The following is a 21,744-nucleotide window of genomic DNA, read 5'->3' as shown; positions in this document are numbered from 1 at the left end:
GGACTTGGGAGACCTTTACAGAGTTTCGAAAGTGAAGCCCCTCCGTTTGCCCACGCCTCATCCTGGCTCATACGCTGCGTCTTTGAAGCCACGGCCGTAACCTCTGTATTAAATAATGAATTTTGGAGAGAAGCTCGTCTGCTTGATCGAACACACAGTGCCTGTAGGCGGTGGGTGGGTTTCAGTCTCAAGTAAAGGTTGAAGTCGTGATGTTAGGTAGCTGTGGGTGAGGTCTTAATATATAACAGAATTATGGCAACATTAGAAAAAAAGAAAAACCCACACAAAAGTATTATATTTGCTGCCTTTGTTCAACTATTTGAATGAACGCTTTAAAAAAAAAAGATTCAGACCAGCTGAAATATGCTGGAGTCTTGTGAGACCCTGAGTCCATGTGAATATATTACAATAGAAAACCGGTGACAGTCAGCAAGTCCCAGCCATTGTGTTTGTCCCTAAGGGGAAAGTACAGTAAATACCTCACGATAAAGAATAGCAGCAGCAGGGAGATAGTGTACTCCACAGGCCATCCAAGAAGTTCTCTGGATAGAGAAAAAAGGGCAGAGGGCAGCCACACATGCAAAACTCATGAACCCTTGAGTATCTACCCCGAGGGAAACCCCGCTTGTGCACTGATCTGTCGACTGGCAGCACTTTTAGATTGCTGGCGACTGGAGGGATCACACTGAATTTGCTGATCGCCGAGGAAAACTGGCCAAATGCGGTGTGTGTGTTGATTTAATGGGATCCCTCGGGGGGTCTGTGCCTCACGCTTCACCCCATTTATGAGCCTCAGGTCTCCGAGGGTATTGCTGTCCAGCCAGCAGCGGATTTAATGTGCGAGACAGTGTGTGTGTTCAGGCCGAGGTGTGCTGTCTAAACTCGCGACTGTATGCGCGGCACACTCCTGCAGACGTCTGTCACATGTATGGATTCAGACTTGCCTATTAGGGGAGTTTTCATTGCTAATCGGCCTTTATCAGAGCCCGGATTAAGTGATTAAGGAGGTGTGATGGGAAAATTGATTGGAAGGCCAAGTTGACAGATGTTTTACTTAGGAATTCACGCTAAGCTATACGGCTGATGGCTGCCAGGCTGCAGGGGTTGACCTATGAATGTGTAGAATAGGCTGAGCGTTCTAGTGATATACTACCTGTCCCTCTGAGGTACAAATGTACACATTTTCCATTCTACCTGATTAGAAAATTGCACGTTTACGTACTTCTTAGCAGTACTTCTTAGACAGGTACAAGAGAGGTGTGGAGGGAAAATCAGGCTGAAGACCCAACAAAAACCTAGAAAACACATAAAGCAAGAATAAAATGAAACTTAGAAGACAGGGCCGTGGCAACAAGATTTTGCACAGATGTGTCTCTCAAAAAAATTTATCCCCATGACCTCGATAACCCAATGACTTTCTCTCTAGTGTCACCAATAAGGTTTTTTTGTTAAGTGATCGTTGTAAATGTCTAAACTAACACAAGTTTGTCCCCATCTGGATGAACTGTAAAAGCTCTGGTGGTGACAAACCTCTACAGTTTGTCCGATAATGATCAAATACCAGCAAGATTTATTCCCATTCATCCCCGTCAGCTGAAGCTACTTTGTGCTTATTGCTGATTAGCATCTATATAAAGAAGGGAGAGTCACAATTCGGAATATGTCTTTTGATCAATGAACTTAATCATCATTCTGGCAGTGCACAAAACGTTTTTTCGGCCACCCAGCCTTCATCAGTTCATCATTTGATTTTCAAAGACTGACCAGTTTATTTATTCATTTCCGCGCGCTGGAAAGAAAACACGCCGATTATCTGTTGTACACCATATAATTGATCTTGGTCTTATAAATGATGAAATATGCATCCATTGCTTGTCAACCTTTTTTGATTTCCCGCATGGTGGAAAGTACGTTTACTCTCAAACTGTACTCAGAGCTGCCACAAGGAACTTTCACTTCTTGTTGATTCTGGCGGCCCCTGTGGACAAAATTGGTATGAGCCCCACTGCGTGGTGTCTTAAGATCTTGATCTGGTGAGCATTTGCCTTTGTTTTATAAGCAAGTGAAAGAAATGTATTGGGTTTGGTATGTGTCTGTGTGGTATTGATCTTTGTGTTTCCGATTGTTTTTGCCCTTTTCACAGAGACAAGATCTGTCCCCCATGTGGGAGTATCAGACAGCATTGTCCAGATCTGCTCTACTATAGAAGGACATGCACAAGGCAGCACTAAAGTTGCCCCAGCAACCGCCAATATTCCTTCTTTAGCTGCCCCTCTGGATAAGAAATTCATAATAGTTATCGTGCACACATTACGTGGAAATAAATAAGAACAGAGTCTGTTTTATACTATAACTTATCTAAACACACAGATCAGATTGGTCAGGTCATCATCATCTGAATGTTCCTCTTTTTCCCCCAACGGTGTACGCCAGCTAATAGAGATTGTAAAAGTGCTTGTGGAGCCGCTGGCAAGCATCACAGGCCCCTGCACCTGCCCTGGTTGATCTTTAAGCCCCAGAGCTGGGCTTCAAACCTCCAGCCTTAACCCCAGCAGACCCTCCAGCTTGAATTTTTATTTCCGACTTCTGTCTGTTGCACTACTTTTTGTGGGGTCAGAGCCAGTCCTGACTTCCCTCAGGTCCTGAGTAAAATTGTGCTTCTACCTGACCTGTGAGCCATGTAAAACATTTGCCACTGCCAGACATTTGCACCTGACACCCCAGTGCTCCCACTAGGGTCCTTGCTGAACAGTTAGCTTCATCTGTTGGTCTGAAAAATAAGTAGACCTCCACAGAATAGAATAAAGTGCAAACAGACAATACATGTAGTACTCCACTTTAATGTGTAAAATTGGTGGAGTTACCCTTTGAGAGCACCCCGTCGTGTCACCTCCATCACCAAACAAGGCTTAAAATTGTCTTGAGATCCCCTTAAAAATATTCAGTAGCGTCAAGCTTACAAATGTTGAAACACTCTGGTCCCTCGTCAAAAATATTTATTAGTTACACACTTTGAAATATTGAGACACAGGCTTGAACTGAAGTCAGTGGCTTGGCAGCCTCCTCTCCTCCACCTACTGACATACAAGTAACGTCATAAACATGTGATGTGAATGTGATGTGACAGTTTTGCAGAAAAGTCAACATGATCAAACATAATAAACTCCCTTTTGTCAGGCACAAAGTCACAGAACTCACCTGGAAGTGGCTCAGAGCAAGACACACACAGACCAAGAGATGCGCTGCCCAAGATAGACTAACGAGGATGGATATGCACTGCAGGCTGGCACATCATGCTCAAGTTTACCTAATTGCTTTTCCTCCAATTTACTCCTTTTTGGGTTTTTTCCTATTGTGACAAGAAGGATAGTTCCATGTTGTGTACTTGTCGAAGTTGTAAACATTGTCACCTTTCAACACAATCAGGAGGCAGCCTCTTGTGTAATTTACGAAGGGTATAGGTCTGCTAAGCACCATGTGAGGTCATAGGGTTATGTTGGAAAGGTTAACTTTTTAATTACCAGCCACAACAGTGCACCAATGTGGTCCTGGAGATATAGAGTACTTTATCTGGTGTTCTAATACTAGTATAATAATATATATATATATAAATATATATATATATATATATATATATATATATATATATATATATATATATATATATATATATATATATATATATCAGGAGGCTGCTTATCATGAAGCAACTAGCAGCATTACATCAGGTTCATCATCTGGTTATTAAAATGAAACACCTCTCCTTGTCTGTATTAATTATCACAGCCCCGGCATATGTGTCTGCGAAGACAATGACTTAATTGAGATTAGCACTGAAGGTCAGTTTTTCATCAAGTTAAATTTAATAGTATGACATTTAGTTGTAATTAATACATTCTTGTACTTGTGGGGCATTTTGCATTGCTTTGTCGCTGTGATCCATACAGAGAATCTTTATGAAGCTCTAAGGTCTGATTTTGCCTTTGTACAAGTATTTAATACTGAAATTTAAAATCCCTGCTGGATAGGCATGTCTTATCATCAAATGGAAATTAGCATGTAGTTTCATTAAGACCATCCCCACCTCATTTCAGAATTCAATTGACAATATACCGCAGTATTGTGTTTCTAGGGGAAACTGGAAGGACAAATGGAAATTAATATCCGTTCATATATGAATCTTTGCATACAGACAAAAGACTAATCTAAGCTTTCCAAAGCTCCGTTTTTTTTTACTCATTCGGAGACACATCAATAGCTACTTTGTAGTTCAGACTATGATCCGGCCTTTCTACGTCTGATTATGTGCTGGAATCGATGAGTAAATACACAGCGCTGCACGCATTTCACCTTGTTTAAAGTGCTGTGTTTCCATATTGTGCTTAATTGCCATTTTCTCCTGTTTTTACACGATGATCAATGGTTGGTTGTCTGCTGAGCCGGTGGAAATACAATCGTTTGTTGGCTGAGGTCAACACTGAGGTCATCACTTTGGGCATTCAGGTGTAACGTTACATGCTTTTAAATCTAATCAAATCGGAGGTTTTACGTAGATGGAGCAGCAGGATGTATACGGGAACTAAAATAGAGTAGTAAAGAGTCGATGACATGCTGTATACAGTGGAGACATAAACAGTTCAGAGATGCAGAACAAATGACTGGATGTCAGCTGTGTTCCTCTGGTGTTGTAGAGCAGTCGTGCTGCATTCTGAGCTTTGTTGGTGCACTTCCTGTCGCTAAGAAACGGAACTCTGAACACCTACATTCAATTTGAACATGTGGGCATAAATTGAATTGAGGTTTTCCCAAGAGACAAGAAAGTAAATCATCACGCTTGGACTACAACACACATACTTTAAAATGTAAAATCTCATTTTCCACTTGGAGTCATTTGCAGATGTCATCCAAGTAATGCTGTCTCATACTCTTTCTATTCAATGATACGTGCGTTACTGTATTCATTATTCATTCTACGACTGCGTTCATCTCGTTCACTCAAAGCTTAATTTTGATTCAGTATTCCAAGACCAAAACTTGAACTCGTGAAAAGAGAATGACTTTATGAAATAATCAAACACCTTATTCAACCCTTTATTTTATCACACATGAAATTGAAATGAAAACAGAAAAAATACAAAAGTTATGTTCAAGTGAGACAAAGAAATCAATGAGCCTCAAGAATAGGAAAAATTAGAAATTAGAAATTCAAGACAGAGATAGGGGAATTTGGCACAAAGACAAAGAAATCCAATTTGAATAAAGAGCCGAAACGTAGAAGAAAAAGAAAAAAAACTGCAATAAATGACAAAAAAATGACATTTATTTTTTTTTCTTCTATACTCTGGTTGACAAAATTTGCCAAATGTAAGGAACTTTTGAACACAATTTACAGTAAATTGATAAAAATATATTAATATTTCGTACACTTAAAGGGTATAGTTCACCACTGGCATTGTGAACCGAGTGTTTTGCTGTCATGAACGTCAAAAGCATCTTCTCCACGGATTGTTGTAGTTATATCATAATTATTTGGGCTAATGACAACATTACTGTCAAATGTAATGCTCTCAGCTACAGTATAGTAGCTCTTGTTAGTGGCGCACCCCCTATGTCCTCCCTGATAAAACTGTTGGCCATCCCACTGGCACCCAAGCTCGCAAGTGCCCATCCCCCCCATTGTGACCACCCAGCCCCCTTCATGACTGTCCCCCCTCCCTCCTGAGTTACATATTCATGATATGCTTTTATCTCACATTTTAGCTACTACTAGGTGCTATATTTTTGTTCCTGTAAATCAATAATATTATTATAAAAAAGGATAAAATGCACAGCAAGCTAATTGCTTTGGACTGTCTATAACCCCACCCCTCAGCCACCCTAAGATTTTCATTGGTCCCTTATGGCCCCCTCACGGAGAGTTTCTGGGGGCGCCCCTGTCTCCTGTATCTATTGTTGACGGACATAAAGATTCTTCTCCTTGGCCCTCTTGCCAAAAGTTCTTACAAGAACTGCCTCAGTATCCTGACAGGTTTCACCCAAGTACTTAAACATGACTGCTGGGATCCCCTTTTCAACCTGTTTGTCTGTTAATTAAAACAGTTCTATAACTCGAAAACAGTAGAAGTGTAGAATGTGTTTGTCGGGTATCACAATACCAGAGCAACTTTTTGAACAGTACCTGATTATGTGCTGGAAAAGCAACAATACCAAAGGTGTTTACTGACGGCGAGCAGTTGCCGCCGCTCCATCTATTGTTGTCAGTGTAAACATGGTGACAGACGTGCTGCTGCTGAGGCCATGTGGCAGCACAGTGGCAAGGAGAGGCTGCCGCTCTCTTAGAGCTCTGTGCCGCTGTATTCAGAGTTTATAACGGTTCAACTTTTTCAACTTCCTGCCATGACTCGCTGCGCAACCATAGCAACCACAGAAACCCCACAGAGTGAAACAATACTGGAAAATGGTGTTCCCTGAATGTGACAGCTCTTCACCGGCAGGAAACAGATGGATCGGTGAAGAGAAACAATATTGGAGCATCATCGGCTTCACAGTCTGATTATCCAGTCCGTGACAATATACAACTTTTATGATATAAGTCGGATAATCAGATGCATCAAAACAAACCCTACACTTGAATTTTAAAGCGCTTACGTGTCTTAAACAAGGTGGTTGTTAACAAGTGACTAAATGAGACAGAGGTTGTCGGGAAAAGGTTTAGGGTTTAAACCGAACATGTAGACTCATCTTCTCCAGGAATGTAGTTGGAAACAATTCAAACATTACATTAACTCTAACATAAACTCTAACATTTTACAGTTTTTAAAGCTAAAGTTAGTTGGCTACATCAGTATACATTAGAGCTTATTTCTGGAAATAATCCCAAATGTAATTAAAAAAAAAAATCTCATAGGCTTTTTATAGTGGGAAGCAGGACGATACTCATTGGTTAGCCAACAGAAATACACCATCCTAGCTGTGATGCTGTACATTAGCACATAAAAGGCCCCCACACACCGCCCAGACTCAAACCAACAGCCAACTGCCTTTATCCGACCACTCCGTTGCCTCATCTGACCCGCTTCGCAGAAAAGTTGCATTGAAACACACCGCCGCGACGGCTGCCAATCACACAGTAGCGTGTACGTTCTGCACTTGTGCGAGGTCGGGTGGCGCTAGTCTCGTGCCAGTAATCCAAAACATGAAAACAGGAAATGACCGAACGGCGTGCATAGAAAAACAAAGCGCATACCATAGAGTTCAGCGGCGCACACAGAATTCCGCCCCTCCCACACACTGCGCTGATTCGCTAGCACACTGCCAATCAGAATGGTCATACAGCTAGCACACAACCAATCAGAGTATCCGATGGCTCAGACGGCCACCAGCCAACGTTCTCAGACTTCGCAATTTGAATCGGAGCAGACACTGTCCACGCGGTCCCAAAAGCTTCCAACGCAGCTGAACATACCAAACAGATTTGTTCCTCGAACTCGTCCGAGTCTTCCCAAAGGCATCAGATGGCCAACAATTGGCCCGGTGTGTTTTAGGCTTAAGAACAAGAACATAAAGTCTGTATGTATCCTTACCTATTCTGTCCTTTCCTATTTTATCTCTCTAATAAAGCTGTAGGAGTTTACAGCCATTAAGGGTTTTTGAGGAAAGAGAGTCATCAGGATTTATGCTCTGGGACCATTACTATCTAAATTAAATGGCAATACAGTCAATTGTTGTTGTGATTTTTTAGTCTGGACCAAAATGGTGGACTTACCAGACGAAAGACCAACTTTCCCATTGCTCTAACGTTGCAAACAAAAGAGAGCATGCCGGGTCAACTTCAAGAAAAAAATCATTACATAAACCTTGTATCCACCTTGTGTCCTCTGCCAAGTTTTTTAATCAATTTTGAAGCATAATGAAGCTTTGCTTAATTGTTGTGAAAGATTTGTACAAAACTAATGGTCTAATCATTAGTGAGTTTAAATCATTTTCATTTTATCTGTTGCAGATATTGAAAAGTTCCATCAAGAAAAGCAAAGACATGTCGGTGTCAACGTTAAGAGCATGTGATATTAAAAGTTGGAGGTATTAAAGTTAGTCTCATTTATAATAATTAAAACTTCTCTTTGTATGGTAATAAGAATATCACATTTCTTTCTTCAAAATGTGTGATTTGTTGGTGATTAGTGACTAACACTAATAAACTGTGGCTTTTCTTTGCTGACATTACTCTGGATGCTTTTCTCTTTCGTTTTACTAAAGAGGATAAACAGAAGTGACTTCATTATCAGCCTTTAACACTTCCAATATTTGCTACCACAGGAAACCTGAAATTAATTTTGTCAAACAAGTTTTTGTTTTGCAATTCTAACTGTATGGCACACAGTGTAAAATGAGGTGTAGAAACATTTCTTTTATATATAAAAATCTAATATAAGAATGCTATTGTCAGCAAAATGAATGTGGCAGTTTTTTATTGATATTCACCTTTAACTATAAATATCAATCGCTAAAATGAAGATAATGGGCTTTAAAAATCATGCTTGACAAAAAAATAAAACATTTAATCAGGGCCAATCATTCCACTATTATTCTACCAGTTTATCAGGCAGCCGGGAAAAAAAATCAAATGTGCCCATGCGTTTTTAGGTGGCTGGGATTGAGGTGAGCGGATATTGACATTAAATTACTCCCAGTTAACACCCAAGTGCTCCAGAGGTAACAAATAGAATGGCAGAGAGGAAAAATTGAGTAAATGTTTTTATTTAACGGCTAGGATTAGAAAATAACAGAGATATATGTGTGCTGACCAAAGCTGTGGCTATTGCAAAAACACCTGTACACACTCAACTCCTTCCCAGCACTGAATATTGACAAATCATGTTGCACAGAAACATGAATATTTTATGAATATTTGGTGAGTTCACTGCACTGTCAACTGTGCTGTTGTCAAAGAAACATCGACGTTTTTATCAGGAATGTTAAAATTGAGATTCAAACCAAAACTTCTACGGTCTTATAAATATCTTATGGTCTTTCTGTGCTGTTTTCTGCAGTTGTAAATGGGTCTCTTTTTCTCTGCTTTTTATGAAGGTGACAGCTTGAGCCATACAGCTCAATGTCAAAATGGAGTGGTGCAGAAGGATATTTTTGCTGTTGGCCTTTTGCCCTCATAAAGAATTTATATACCCAGTGGAATCAGTGATAGATATTTAATCTCGGTTCTCCATCCATAACCTTTTGATAACCTGGGGCGTGTGCAAGGAGTGTGACTTGTAGTCCCTTTGAAAAATAGAAAATAAAAAGATAAATGATAAACCATTCTTATTATACAATATGAGACAGCGTGTCTTCCCGGAAGTGTTCGTGGAGGTTCTAGATCATTCCAGCCAGCCAAGGAGGAAGAAAGAGTCCAACAGATCCAAGTATACACACCAGTACAAACATCCAGAGGAATATCCTGTCAATGACCATGGCCACATACTTCCAGTCTTCCTTTACCTAGCGGGGAAGAGACAGAGCAGAGAGGGACATTTTGAATTTCACACCACACAACCTCTCTTTTTACCAGCTGTCAGTTTTCACCCTTGATTGATTTCTCTCGAATGGCTGATTTTCCCATTATGAGGCAGCTATCTCCTAAATGTCAGTCAATCCTTGCTTGTCTCTCTTATGAAAAATTCAAGGTCAAATTACCGAGGTCCCATTGTCCCAAAGACAGGCCTTTTCTGGCTGGAGATAGAAGGTGCATTGTGGTTCTGACAGTGACTCGTGTCCATGAATGAAATTACTACAGCCACTGACTGTAGAATAACTGTACATTTTTTTTAAACTTCTCCTCCCTCCCATTTCAGAAAGATAAAATCATTTATTTTTTTCACAGCAACTCAACAATTAACACTGAATCAGTAATTGATACTTAAAACACTTAAAAGTTTTTTGCCCTGAGCAGTTCAACAATTATAATACAGTTTCACTGGTCAACTTTAAAGCCATTTAGAAAAGTAATGCAACTATTTCACATGGTCACAACTAAAGACCAACAGTGTGACACATGAACAAACAAACAAGGGAGTCTCAGTAATTTAATTTTTCACTTCTCTGCTGGTAATTTGCTCTAAAAAATACATACAAATGCAACAATTGAGCAAACCAACGGAACACCCGCCATTAGATTACAAGGTACAGCCTGAGGCCAATAAACACTGAGAATTTTGAATATGACCAGCTCATTATGGCTCCCGTTAAAGCTTCCATTGAACAGCTAGTGGACTGCTAATGGCTGTGGCATAATAACATGTTTCCTTTAAGAACAGGCTACGTAAGAAGGACTTTCAGTAGCCAATAATGTTTAATGTGCATTGCATGTGCTACATGGAGCTAGCAGTCAGTCGATTCCTCCCAGATGGCTGCTCCCAATGAAAATGGCTGGACTTGGATAAAATAACACAACCTCCGAGAAGACTGAGACTAGACGCTGAGGAATACAGCACTGAGTCGGTTTGTTGTTGGTGTTGGCTCTTGGCACCCAAGGGCTGGGTCAGAAAATAGGACTACAAACTAGTTAACGTAGCTACATTTAGCAAGAGCTGGCAGTTATTTATGCAACAAAGTTAGCTGTATAAATCCATCAGAAAACATATTAAACCTCTTCGGTACTGTAGCTGGCATTCTCTGAGGCACTCTCTGAGAGGGTGGCTGGTTAGCATTATTTAGCAGTTACTTTAGCAACAAGCAGCCTAAAAGTATCTGTTCAGAGTTAAGGCAGAGCATCAGGAAGCAAGCAGAGAATATTTCCCCATTAAACATAATCCAGTTTCACCCAAATCAATACATTTATAAAGTTGTGTCTTTGTACAGTAATCCATTAGGCCAGTTCCTAGAAAACACTCTGCTGTACCAGCTTTATTCTTTTTATATATCAATAGCAGCGTCATTAAAATTAAGCGAGGGATAATTAGAGGAAAAATTAGCATGCACCCCCAGTAAAGTCATTACATGTAACATTTTTTTTATTGTTTTCCAGGAAGTTACAAATTACCATTAAAATGACCATCAAAACCTACTTGTACCTGATACTGGTGGTTTTCTTGCCATAAGAAAACAGTGGCTCAAATTTTAAATGAAAGATGACAGCCCTGTTGCACAAGGTAAAGTTTGGAGTGTCCAAGTATCCAACATCATGAATCAAATCTGACCAACTAATTTAAGCCATTTTAAGTTATGCGGTTCTCTTTGAGACTTTCAAGGATTAACTCTAAACATTTAGAAACAGTTACTTTAAGGTAATTTCTGTCAACTCACCGAAAAATCTGCATCCTCTGCCCTGAGATGATCAGCAATGTACTGAACTCCCTCTATGGCCCGTTGCATAGCTGGGGAAATAGTTTGAACTACGGTGGTCTGTTGGGTGCTTGCGTCTTTAGTAGATGCTGCTGTGAGGGTTTCTGCGATGTGATCTGTAGAGGCTTTTTTCTTCAGAAGCCCTGTGGTCCCCTCATCATGCAGACAGCAGTACTGGAAGCTGTGGGAACGACATCGATGTCCATCTGGCTGAGGAAGCTCCTTCTGTTGGTCAAACATTTGCTCAACACTGATGGAGCGGCCATTCGAGGCAAGTCTATTGAGTTCTTCCCTGGATAGGCTGCAAAGTGGTCCCAGTGGCAAAGTTGGGGGTAAGGATAATTGGGAAGAAGATGAGGCAGCAGAGTTGTGTCCACGTAAGGATTGTTTCTCTGAGAGAACTGAGTACTGGCCAGACGGGGACTGGCAAAAGATGTTGGCCTTTAGAGAATGCTCTTCCACACTGCAGTCATCAAGCGGGGAGGAGGGTGGAGAAGGTGAGCAGACAAGGATACTTGGACTGTCAGATGGAGTCTTTGGGTGTGTGTTCTCTACCTGGCCCAACTGTCTCAACCCTGTCTCCAGCCCTGACCAAAAGGCCTGGGAGTTTCCTGTTGCAGATATGGTGGTAGGACGGTGCATCATCTCAATGAGCTTCTTGCAGTTGTCCTTGGCTGTGCCTGGCGGACGCTTCATGAAGAGGACTCTAGGAACCATATCTAAGAACACTCTCCGCACCCAGTGAGGCATGCCATGGGTTTGTGGTGATCGATGGTGCACGTTTAAGACAAAGACAGTAATTATGATGGAGAGCGTGACAAAGACCATGGTGAAGAGCAGGTATTCACCAATCAGTGGAATCACCAGCGATGTGGACGGTATGATCTCTGTGATCAGCAGGAGGAAGACTGTGAGGGACAGTAACACCGAGATACACAAGGTGATCTTCTCTCCACATTGCGAAGGCAAATAGAACACAAGCACAGTCAAACAGGAGATCAGCAGACAGGGGATGATCAGGTTAATGGTGTAGAATAACGGCAGCCTCCGAATGATAAAGTAGTAAGTGATGTCTGCGTAGATCTCAGTGCAGCACTCATACTTTTTGGTGTTGTACTTGCCCACTGCATTGACAATGACCCACTCTCCGCTCTCCCAGTAGTCCATCTGGTCCACATCTCCAGCCATGCTGATCAGATCGATCTTCGCACGGTCATAGGTCCACGAGCCAAACTTCATCTTGCAGCTCTGCTGGTCAAAGGGGAAAAAGGTGACATCTATGCTGCATGAAGACTTGTAAATGGCTGGCGGCATCCACTTTATACGGCCGTCATAGAACAGGTGCGCCTTCGTCAGGTGAGTTACAGCAAAGTCGCCATCAGCGCTGCGCAAAAGAAAAGGGGAGAAAGGATCAGTCATTTCTCAAAGTAAGTATACTATAATTTTGTATTTACCTAGTTATAAGTTGCATTTCAAGACTTTAATTCTGTCCCCCATCAAAACTTTTAGATGACAAACATTTGAAGTCAAGCGATTGGAATGTCATAAATACAGCAGTTTTTATCTCATCCAGCGACTTCTAGAAGCTACAAGTTAGAGGCTTATAGTACTTTATTTAAAAAACAGATGAACTTGAAGGACAAATTGAGAAATTTTTTTTAAATGCTAATTGCAATGCATATAAAATGAAATATATGTTACACACAAATAGAAATACATAATTGGCTAATTATTTACTATGATACAAATGTAATTTCTGTCACTTTACACTGACATGTCACAAACTGCTCGTCCTCCTCTCTTTCATCTCCTGCCTCTATAATCTGATAAATCTTTGTTATAATCCTTTTATGTCATCTAGTCTTCACCCTTGATTGATTCAGTCTATGTTGCCTTTGTACTGTTTAGAACATCTACCTGTCAGAGCTTTCTGGGTTCCTTATTTGTTCCTGAATGTAAGCCTGTGTATTGACCCAGCAAACACAGGCCAGCTGTGAATCAGATATTTTGTTGTAGTTATAAATTTAGACATAAATTTAACAGTTACGCCAAGACAACGTCAACCTATTATCAACACCACACAACTTATATGATGTCATTTGTTGTTTTAGTCAGTGTCTTATCTAGTTTAAAATAGCCTGTGCAATAAATGAGCTTTACAAATAAAGTTGCAATGTCTTGCCTTATTAGTTCTTTCACATAAGTGACTCTCAGATATTTCTTCAGAAGAATTTGAATTTGACAGTTCTATAAGGTTTAGAAGTTAAAGGATAAGTCCAGCCAAAAATGGAAATTCAGTTATTATCTACTCACGCCATGCCAATGTAAATAAGGGTTAATTCCTTAGTCCACAAAAGATTTTTGGAGCTACACAGCAAACTCACTGTTGAGGATTCACCTAAAGAACTGAAGTAGATGGGAATTTGTTGCCAGAAGCCCTGAGATAATAAATTTGAAAAGATATTATGTACACCATTTTTACAGCCAAAATCTTCACAGTAGTTGGTAAGCAAGAATGCTATTGTCTGAAGTCGATCTATCCACTGCATAGAGGGTTTTAATGTCTTTTCAAATCAATTTCGGATCTCTGGGATTAAGGAGACTTTAATTATGCCGCTGTATGGAGCCATTTTATTTTATTTTTTTTGTGTTCTTTTTTTTTTTTACATATCAGAACAAGTTCCCACCTATGACAGTGCGTTAAGAGAATGCTTAAATGCTGTTTTGCGGCGGCCCATAAGTTTTTTTGTGGACTACAAAACTTTACCCAACTTTCCATCAGCACGAGTAGATAATGATTGACATTGAAATTTTGCTAAAAAAATATAATGTCAGTGTTTACACAGCTACATATTCACACATCTGTTCACATAGTTTTTATGAGATCTATTTATAAGATCTTTGCTGGTCTATGCAGGTTTTTCCAGCAGGGATATTGAACCCTCTTGTTTCACTTGCAAATTCTGCCATGCCTGTTTCTGATACAGTCAGGTAAATACAGGTCAACCTGAAGCACTCACTCTGAATCTGATCTGAATCACATCCAATTACATTTAATCTTCTAATTCCAGGCCTAATGCATTGCATTGTCCAATGTTTGTAACCCCATCCATTAAGTCTGACCCTGTTCACATTTATCTTGACTAAATTACTTTATGACATTGGCAAGCAACAAGATGTTTGGCACAACAACAGAATCTTTGCGTTTTCCCTCCAGTCATACCATCTGTTGGAATTAAACCATGAAAATATGAACATTAGTTGGTCGGATTATTTCGCCTCGATCCAGGAATCTCTTCATGGGGTAGAAACTCACTTGTTGTAGAGGACAATGTCGGGCCTCCAGATGATCTCTGAGGGAATACGGATGGAGGTGACATTTTCGTATTCCTCCGGGTTCCAGCGGAGTTTGTAATCATTCCATTCCTGTGGGAAAACATTGATCATATTCATATTCTGTAGGTGTTTGTTAGACTGTATGTTGAGCATTAATTTGTCTCTCATCATCACATACTTGCTTGACCCAGACGTTTGTTGTCATCATCTGGTTTTTCTCATCCTTATTTCATGCAAACAGAAGAGAAAATTATTAACTGTCCAGTTAGAGACTAAATCAAAATGTATACCCTCTTTATGAAGGCAGATTAGTTGTGTAAGAATACGGGAAAAAAAATATTAGGCAGAGGCTTGTGCAGAAACACCCTCACTGTATAATATATGTTGCTTTGCTGCCACTGCTGGTAAGCTGCTTCCTCCAGCTCTTTCTCAGCAACATCTAAGACACAGCAGTCAGTGAAAACACTCTGCGGGAGGAGACAACTTCACCCTGAGCTGACTCTCACTAGTAGGCATGTGGTGCAAGCACTGTCACCTAATTGTGTGTCAAAAACCTGGTGAATCTCCCCCGCAGTCATGCAGGTGCTGCACATGCTGAGTTTTAAAGCTGAACCAGGCAACTCTGCATGGCTCCAAATGTCAGGTAGGTGTTACGAAATGTTTTTTGCCTAAATTAACAGAAAAACACTGCAACATCATTTGGGAAAAATGCACATGTGTTTACAAACTCAGAAGGGTCTGTCATGCAAAGACACCATAGACACGAGAGACACCAGCTGGGTTGCTGTTTAGGAGACAGTTTTGAATATTTATTGCCAGTGTAAGCCTACTTGACAAGTGAATTTAATTTGGGAAAATAATTCAATCTCTTCTGTTGTGGTTTAATTTCCGCTGATAAGTGATCTGTATATTCAAATTTATCCCTCTTGTCTGCTGTAGCTTTGAGCTGGTTGCTATTGATATGATCATAATGAATATAACACGTAAGACAGAAAGAGAACAAGTGAGAATATATCCTTTAAACATGTGCATCGCACCAACACCATCACGGCATTCGAAAAGGAAGACACCAGCACTTAAACTGACTACACTTTACAAGCTGTTTCACATGCTGCAGATGACCAGCTTATTAGCTATCAAGCCTGCAAACAGATGTTAGAAGGTCCTCTTTCCTCTGGTGAGAGTTTGTTTGGTGAGGCAAGCCACATGTCCATGTTTGTAAAAGTTAGATGGGAGGATATTTTAGAAGGAAAGCTAATCTGTGGCTCTTGTGTTGTTTAGCAGGCTGCTGTCTGGTCAGTGTAAGCATCTGCCTGTAAGAGAACCGTGACTTTCCTGCTATGCAAATATACATGCCATATGCAAATACGGTGGAAAATAGAGCAATTTGTGAAAGCGATTTTCAAAGCAGATATTAATGCTGTAGCAGACCAAAAAACTGCTGTTTAATGCAAATTGGACTTTAAACCTGCGGTGTCATTTCTGCCACCAGGGGCTCTCCATCGAAACAAAACAAAAGACATTTGTGAGTGTTTTGTGGGACGGGCAGGGCTTAACAGGAGGACAGAGCCATGGCAGCTTTTCAGAGCTGGCCAGCTCTGGAGGAGAGAGTTGGGTGCAGAGTCGGACCTGCTTGAGGAATAAACACCCAGAGCTGCATTGATTCTGCTCTGATCCATTCATGATGGGAGAAGAGCTCAGATATTACTTTCTAACTTTTGGGATTAAAAAGTGATATTTATCTTCACTCCTGTCTAACTCTGGCTGGTTCAGCGATCTGCTTGGGTGAACTCAATTGTCAGATGTTTATGTATTGCAATGTTGACTGCTGGAGGGAAAATGTATCAAACTGAATGTACAGCATTGCAAAGAGGAGAGGGTAATGGAAGACAGATAGCCGGAGTCTCTGGTGAGTGCTGAGTTCAATGAGAGCTGACCTGGAAATTTTGCTCATGAAATACTATTTGTTGGAGAGAATTTGTGGATTTAAACTTTGTTGGAAACATTTGGGACAATATAAGCACACAATTCGGCAAAAAGGTCCAGTCGTTTTAGAATATTTTTAATGCAGAATTCTTGCATACTATTTATTTAACAGTGACATCCAGTGTCTACTGTGAGGTTTTACTCACCACATCAATAAGCTGGGCAATAGACAGTCCAAAGTGAACTAGCACTGTGTCTGTAGTGTTCTCCACAGGCCGGGAGAGCTTATTGTAATTTACAAATAGATCGTGGAGCAGCCTCTCCTCGGCGTGAGCACGAGGACCAACCTGTGAAAAAACTGAGGGGAGAGAAGACAAGATTATACACATTAAGAAAGCTGAGACCAACAATGTGGCTGTTTATGTGTCATTTAGAGGTCCAGTGTAGGATTTAGGGCGATCCATTATACCTAATATTGATAATCCAGTTTTTTTAATAAGTGAGTACCTGAAATAAGTCTAGAATGAGTCTTTTATATTCTCAGAGGTGTCCGCCAAGTTTCACTGAAAGTTCCACTTTCCCTTGGCTCTAGAGAGGGCCTTTTACATTGTTCACATTTTTGGCTGCCACAGGGGTAAGGTGAGACGAGGGGTGTTCATTTGGTTGAAAATCTGCAACCTCACTGCTAGATGCCATTAAATGCTGCACACTGGTCCTTTATTGTCTTTTTTGTAGTTTAAAACAACACATTCAGATCTTTGCTAAATAGTAGGTATACTGTAGTTGCACATGTTAATATTACTGCTCTTTTGTGATCATCTTGAGCGGACTTTGCAAGTGATGTTCTATATACTTACAACCAGTTTGGATTGTTTGTTTGAAAAACAGAACCATGATTTCAAATGCGCGATGTTGGTACAGAATATGTAATTTAGTGTCTTCAATACGTTTGTCTATAATAAATATTGTGGATGTGGCCATGCTGCCATATAGGATCCAATGTTGTAGATACAGGGTGTAATCTAAAAGGAGGGTGACCTCTATTATACAGGTGGCGTATGGTTATATGAGACAGTATCTGAGTGATGAGACAAACATAGAGGGGAGGGAGGGGGGAGCAGGAGATGAGAGTCGGTAAAAGAGGAAGGATGAATCTGAATCTGAGGACATCTGTTGTGTCTCTGAGCAGACGTGCTGATGGAGCGATCTGTCGAGACGTCTCATCCCTTCCTCGCCTCCTCTCCTCTCCTCTCCTCTCCTCTCGGCCTCACCCTGCCTCAGTGTCTCTCGGCCGCGGCCGCTCTAATGGAGCGACTCAATCACGCGCAGCCCCTTTACAATCAGCTCACATAGCACAGAGGATGACCTAACGAGGTCTGGGAACAATTAAAGAGACGAGGACCGTCCCGAGGCTCGTACAGTACAATGTCCTTTGTGTTCCAATCCCCTGTCATATTGAATTTATCTATTCTGGACATTGTGCATCTGTGCAGGTAATTCAGCGGCACAGCAATACATCCCAGGCTGTGGTTTGGTTTCACCAGCCTCACTGATATTGAATTATGGCTGGCAGTGATGCACATTTGAATGTCTTTCTTGTGTGTGGAGAATTGTAGTGTTCATTGCTTGCTGTGATGTTGTTTGCACAGGAGGGATCTATCTGTCCATATGTCTTGGACAAAGACACCCTGCTGTTCTAACTTGTATTCTTTCAACAGGGACACAGGTGCTGTTGTCATGCTGCTGGCCTTCCTCTCAGGTCCTCCTACCCACTCAATCAAAGCTGATGGGCTGTCCTTCAGTTGCTTGAAAACAGGCATCCTCAATTTTTAAAGGCTCGGGATCAATATGTTATTAAATGGATGTAGTTTCTTATTTTCCCCCCACGTCTTCTCTTCCTGTTTGCAACTGAATCCGTTTGACATGTCCAGACGTCCAACAACCTTGAGACGTCTCTGCGTTTGTCAGATGAGAGGAACAGACGAGGGGATCTTTGTTTGATCACATCAGCTCGGCGTGATATCTGTTGAATGCAGCTGATATTAAATAAAGAGGAACGCTCGAGTAGATTCTAAAGCAGCCTGGCAACTAATAGGTTTAGATGGGGGAGCTCGCAGGGTGTCCTGACATTGCCAATGTGTGGGTCAGGCAGTAATGTGTGCTGGCAACACACTGTTGGATGAGTTTACTTCTGTACAGTGTGTCTTACAGGACACTATGAATAGCACAGGTACAGACTGCAGTGTGACTATTCACTTAGGACGGAGGAAATCGTAACTTTCTCTTCCTTTTTGTGAGAACGACCTTACATCATGAAATTCTCCTTCATAATTAAACCAGTGCGCTCCCATGATTTATCGATGCAGATTTTTTAAAAAATCAAGTGAGATCAATTATGTGCATCATCCAAAAAAAATGTTCATGAAATTCACTACATTATCATTTCTGATAATTATTGCGGGTCACGAGCCACAAGGCTCCATCCCACTCGGTTATCCACGCGTGTCAGAGATGCAGGACCCAGTTCTGTCCTCATTTGATCAATGTACTCTCATAAGCGAATACTGCATGAGCAGCAAATATCACTTTTTTATACAAGTGAGACGTGCCCCTGAACCAGGCAGAGGAGGCTTGTTACCAGGTCACTAAGCAACTTTGGGAGTTTTTACCTCTTTCTTCAATGAAAACTGAAGAGAAAAACAGCATCTTATTGTGTGCTGAAGGTTGAATTTTTGTCATGATTGTGATATTCATCTTGAGAAAAACACCCTCCTAATGAATAATAGCACTGGAACTTGGTTAGAGATTGTATGGAAAATTATTGTAAATGATTTTTTAATAAGCAAGACCTCCACCGTCTTTCTAAATTCTCTTCTGTCTTTCTTTGGGCGGGTTCCCTCACTTAGAAAAGAATTGCAACACCCTCCCCTCAATCCTCCACTCCCCAACTCTTTCTTTTGTCCTTCTATGATGTATAATTTCCTTGTTTCCAACCTACAGGCATGCACAATGAAGGAAAATCCCCTTCCCACTCAACTCATTCTAGCAGGAGCGTAAGCTACGGCAGACAGTGACCCTGATAAAGACCTATGTTGGTAATTTTATTTACATATAGCCCAGGGCTGGGCAATACATACGATATATATCATTATTCCTGATATGAAACAATGTATATCAGATTTTGAATATAATTATATCGTGATATGGCATACAAGTTATCTTTTCCTGGTTTTAAAGGCTACATTACTTTAAAGTGGTAGTATTTTCTGAACTTACCTTAACTGTTCTACCAATAGTCTACAATATTGCCATAATAATGATATTCAGGTAATGAATCAAAAAGATTGTGATATTGGTTTTTGTCCCACTTTGATTAGTCCTGCTTTTTAGAGAGAATTCAAAATAGCGTTTTTCATATAATTTATCGCAATTTGGCTTAAAATTTATGTGATATTAATTTAGGGCCACACCTCTCAACTCTAATTTGCACAAATCCTACAGTGCGCCTCGGATTGTTTGTAAAGGGAGACTTGCAGTTCATAATTTTTATCAAGACTATATTTCACCCACGCAATAAACCCTTCATAGGATGGAAGAAGCAGCTGAAGTTTCCAGAGAGCACATGGACTTGATCGCCATAAAGCAGCACTTCATCCTCCTCTCAATATGTCAAAATTATACATAAATGGCAAATACTGACAACAGAGGAAATTAACCAAATGCAATAAACTTCCCACAGCCCCGGAATTGCCCACGCATCAACTTTGCTCATGCTAATTGACTTAAGCACCACTCATTTGTTTGCTCCAGAACACATTTTTTGAAGAATTATCATTTTTGACAAGAGAGACCTTCCCAAGCCATGATTAAACAATTTCCTGATAACCCATCTTTTTGTCCCCCTCTCCCTAATCATTGTCACACACTCCCTTATGTTGATAGATAAACTAAGGGGAGAAGCAGCCGAAAGTGACAGAGAGGGAAATGATTTACCTTGTGGACAGAGACTGAAGAAAATTAAGCTTAAACATTTGTATAAATCCATCGTGCCCTTAGTCCCTTAGCAGGATCCAACTCTATGAATGAACCCCCTCCAACTTCTGCTGGATCTCAGTCATCTGTCCTGTAACAGTGAGTCTTCAGGAGGTTCAGGCTAGGTTAAACAGCCAGATGGAGAGGTCATGCCGGTCCATGTCAGCAGCGGGCCCGGTGTCCCTCTTGGTCCCATCTGTCCATCTCCTCAGTCGTTCTCCTGTCCGGTCCGGGCGTCAGGATGTAGTTTAGTTGACCAAACACTTAAAAGTCCCTCCTCGCTCCACTGGAATCCTTCATCCAAGTGTGGCTTATCCCTCTCTTCTCCACCCTCCCTGTCTACATTGCTCCCTCCCTCGTCTCTCATCTCTCCGCCTCCTCATCTCATCTCTCTCTCTCTCTCTCTCCTGCTCTCTTTCTCTCACTCACACACACACACACAAACACACACACCTCATTTCTCTCTTTGCGTTTTCTCTCTCTCCCTCCCACTTATTTGCTTTTCTCCCAGTTCCAGTTTCCTGTCTCTTCTTTACTTTATTCCGTGAAAAACAGTCAACTTTCTTTTTGTCTGTGCGTGCGTGTGTGTGTGATATGTGTTGAGGTTTTCTCACCAACATATACAGTGTGCGTGAGCAGTGCTGCGTGTGTTTTTGCAGATCCGTTATTTGTATGTGAGCTACGTCCAGTCGTGGGGAAGTGCCGGTGAGTCATAGGGACCTGGACCCTCTTCAATCTCCTCCCTGCCCTGTCTCCCAGGAGAAAATCATCTGCAATCCCCCCACCCTTTTATCTCACCGCCCTCCTTTCTCTTTTAAACACCCCTGACCCTCACCTGAAGTCGTTCCTCCACGTAACGTCTTCCAAACAGGCAGAGATTTCTCCTTCTCCAACAACCTCTGTGCGCTCCGCTGCCAGTCTGCTTTACAGCTTTTAGACGTCAGCACGGCTCAATGCCAAGGCTGGCCATCTATTGAGACAGATGCATTTGCTGGAGGTGTGTTTACCAATGTCCTAGATCTTTTTACTTTTCACCAGCTATGCCATCATGTCATATTTTGATGATAAAAAGAAGGGAAATCACCGGAGATACTAAGAAAACCTTGACTTAAG

At 41.1% G+C, this 21,744-nt stretch overlaps 1 protein-coding gene across 1 annotated transcript; it reads right to left on the bottom strand.

Moving 5' to 3' along the window:
• Nucleotides 1-5,719: 5,719 nt before the first annotated feature.
• Nucleotides 5,720-20,975, bottom strand: LOC115584454 (neuronal acetylcholine receptor subunit alpha-2-like). The gene is made up of 6 exons (XM_030421884.1): nt 20,593-20,975; nt 16,806-16,957; nt 14,852-14,896; nt 14,654-14,763; nt 11,299-12,721; nt 5,720-9,495 (listed from the first exon to the last, which is right to left on the bottom strand). Exons 1-6 carry the CDS (start codon nt 20,642-20,644, stop codon nt 9,370-9,372), a joined length of 1,908 nt encoding a protein of 635 aa, XP_030277744.1. The 5' UTR covers nt 20,645-20,975; the 3' UTR covers nt 5,720-9,369.
• Between the last annotated feature and the right edge of the window lie 769 nt (nt 20,976-21,744).

This window comes from Sparus aurata, chromosome 7, assembly GCF_900880675.1.
Source record: "Sparus aurata chromosome 7, fSpaAur1.1, whole genome shotgun sequence".
NCBI classification, from domain to species: Eukaryota; Metazoa; Chordata; class Actinopteri; order Spariformes; family Sparidae; genus Sparus; species Sparus aurata.
The sequence above is the reverse complement of the archived record's forward strand: the minus strand, read 5'-3'. Positions and strand labels throughout refer to the sequence as shown.

What these genes read in the sequence shown, in the direction of transcription:
- LOC115584454 (XM_030421884.1), bottom strand. Translation starts at nt 20,644, where the DNA reads ATGGATTTATACAAATGTTTAAGCTTAATTTTCTTCAGTCTCTGTCCA. An exon ending in CAAACGTCTGGGTCAAGCAA is followed by an intron (nt 14,764 to 14,851) that starts GTATGTGATGAT and finishes GTTTTCCCACAG; the next exon opens with GAATGGAATGATTACAAACT. An exon ending in GACATTGTCCTCTACAACAA is followed by an intron (nt 12,722 to 14,653) that starts GTGAGTTTCTAC and finishes TCTTTTGCGCAG; the next exon opens with CGCTGATGGCGACTTTGCTG.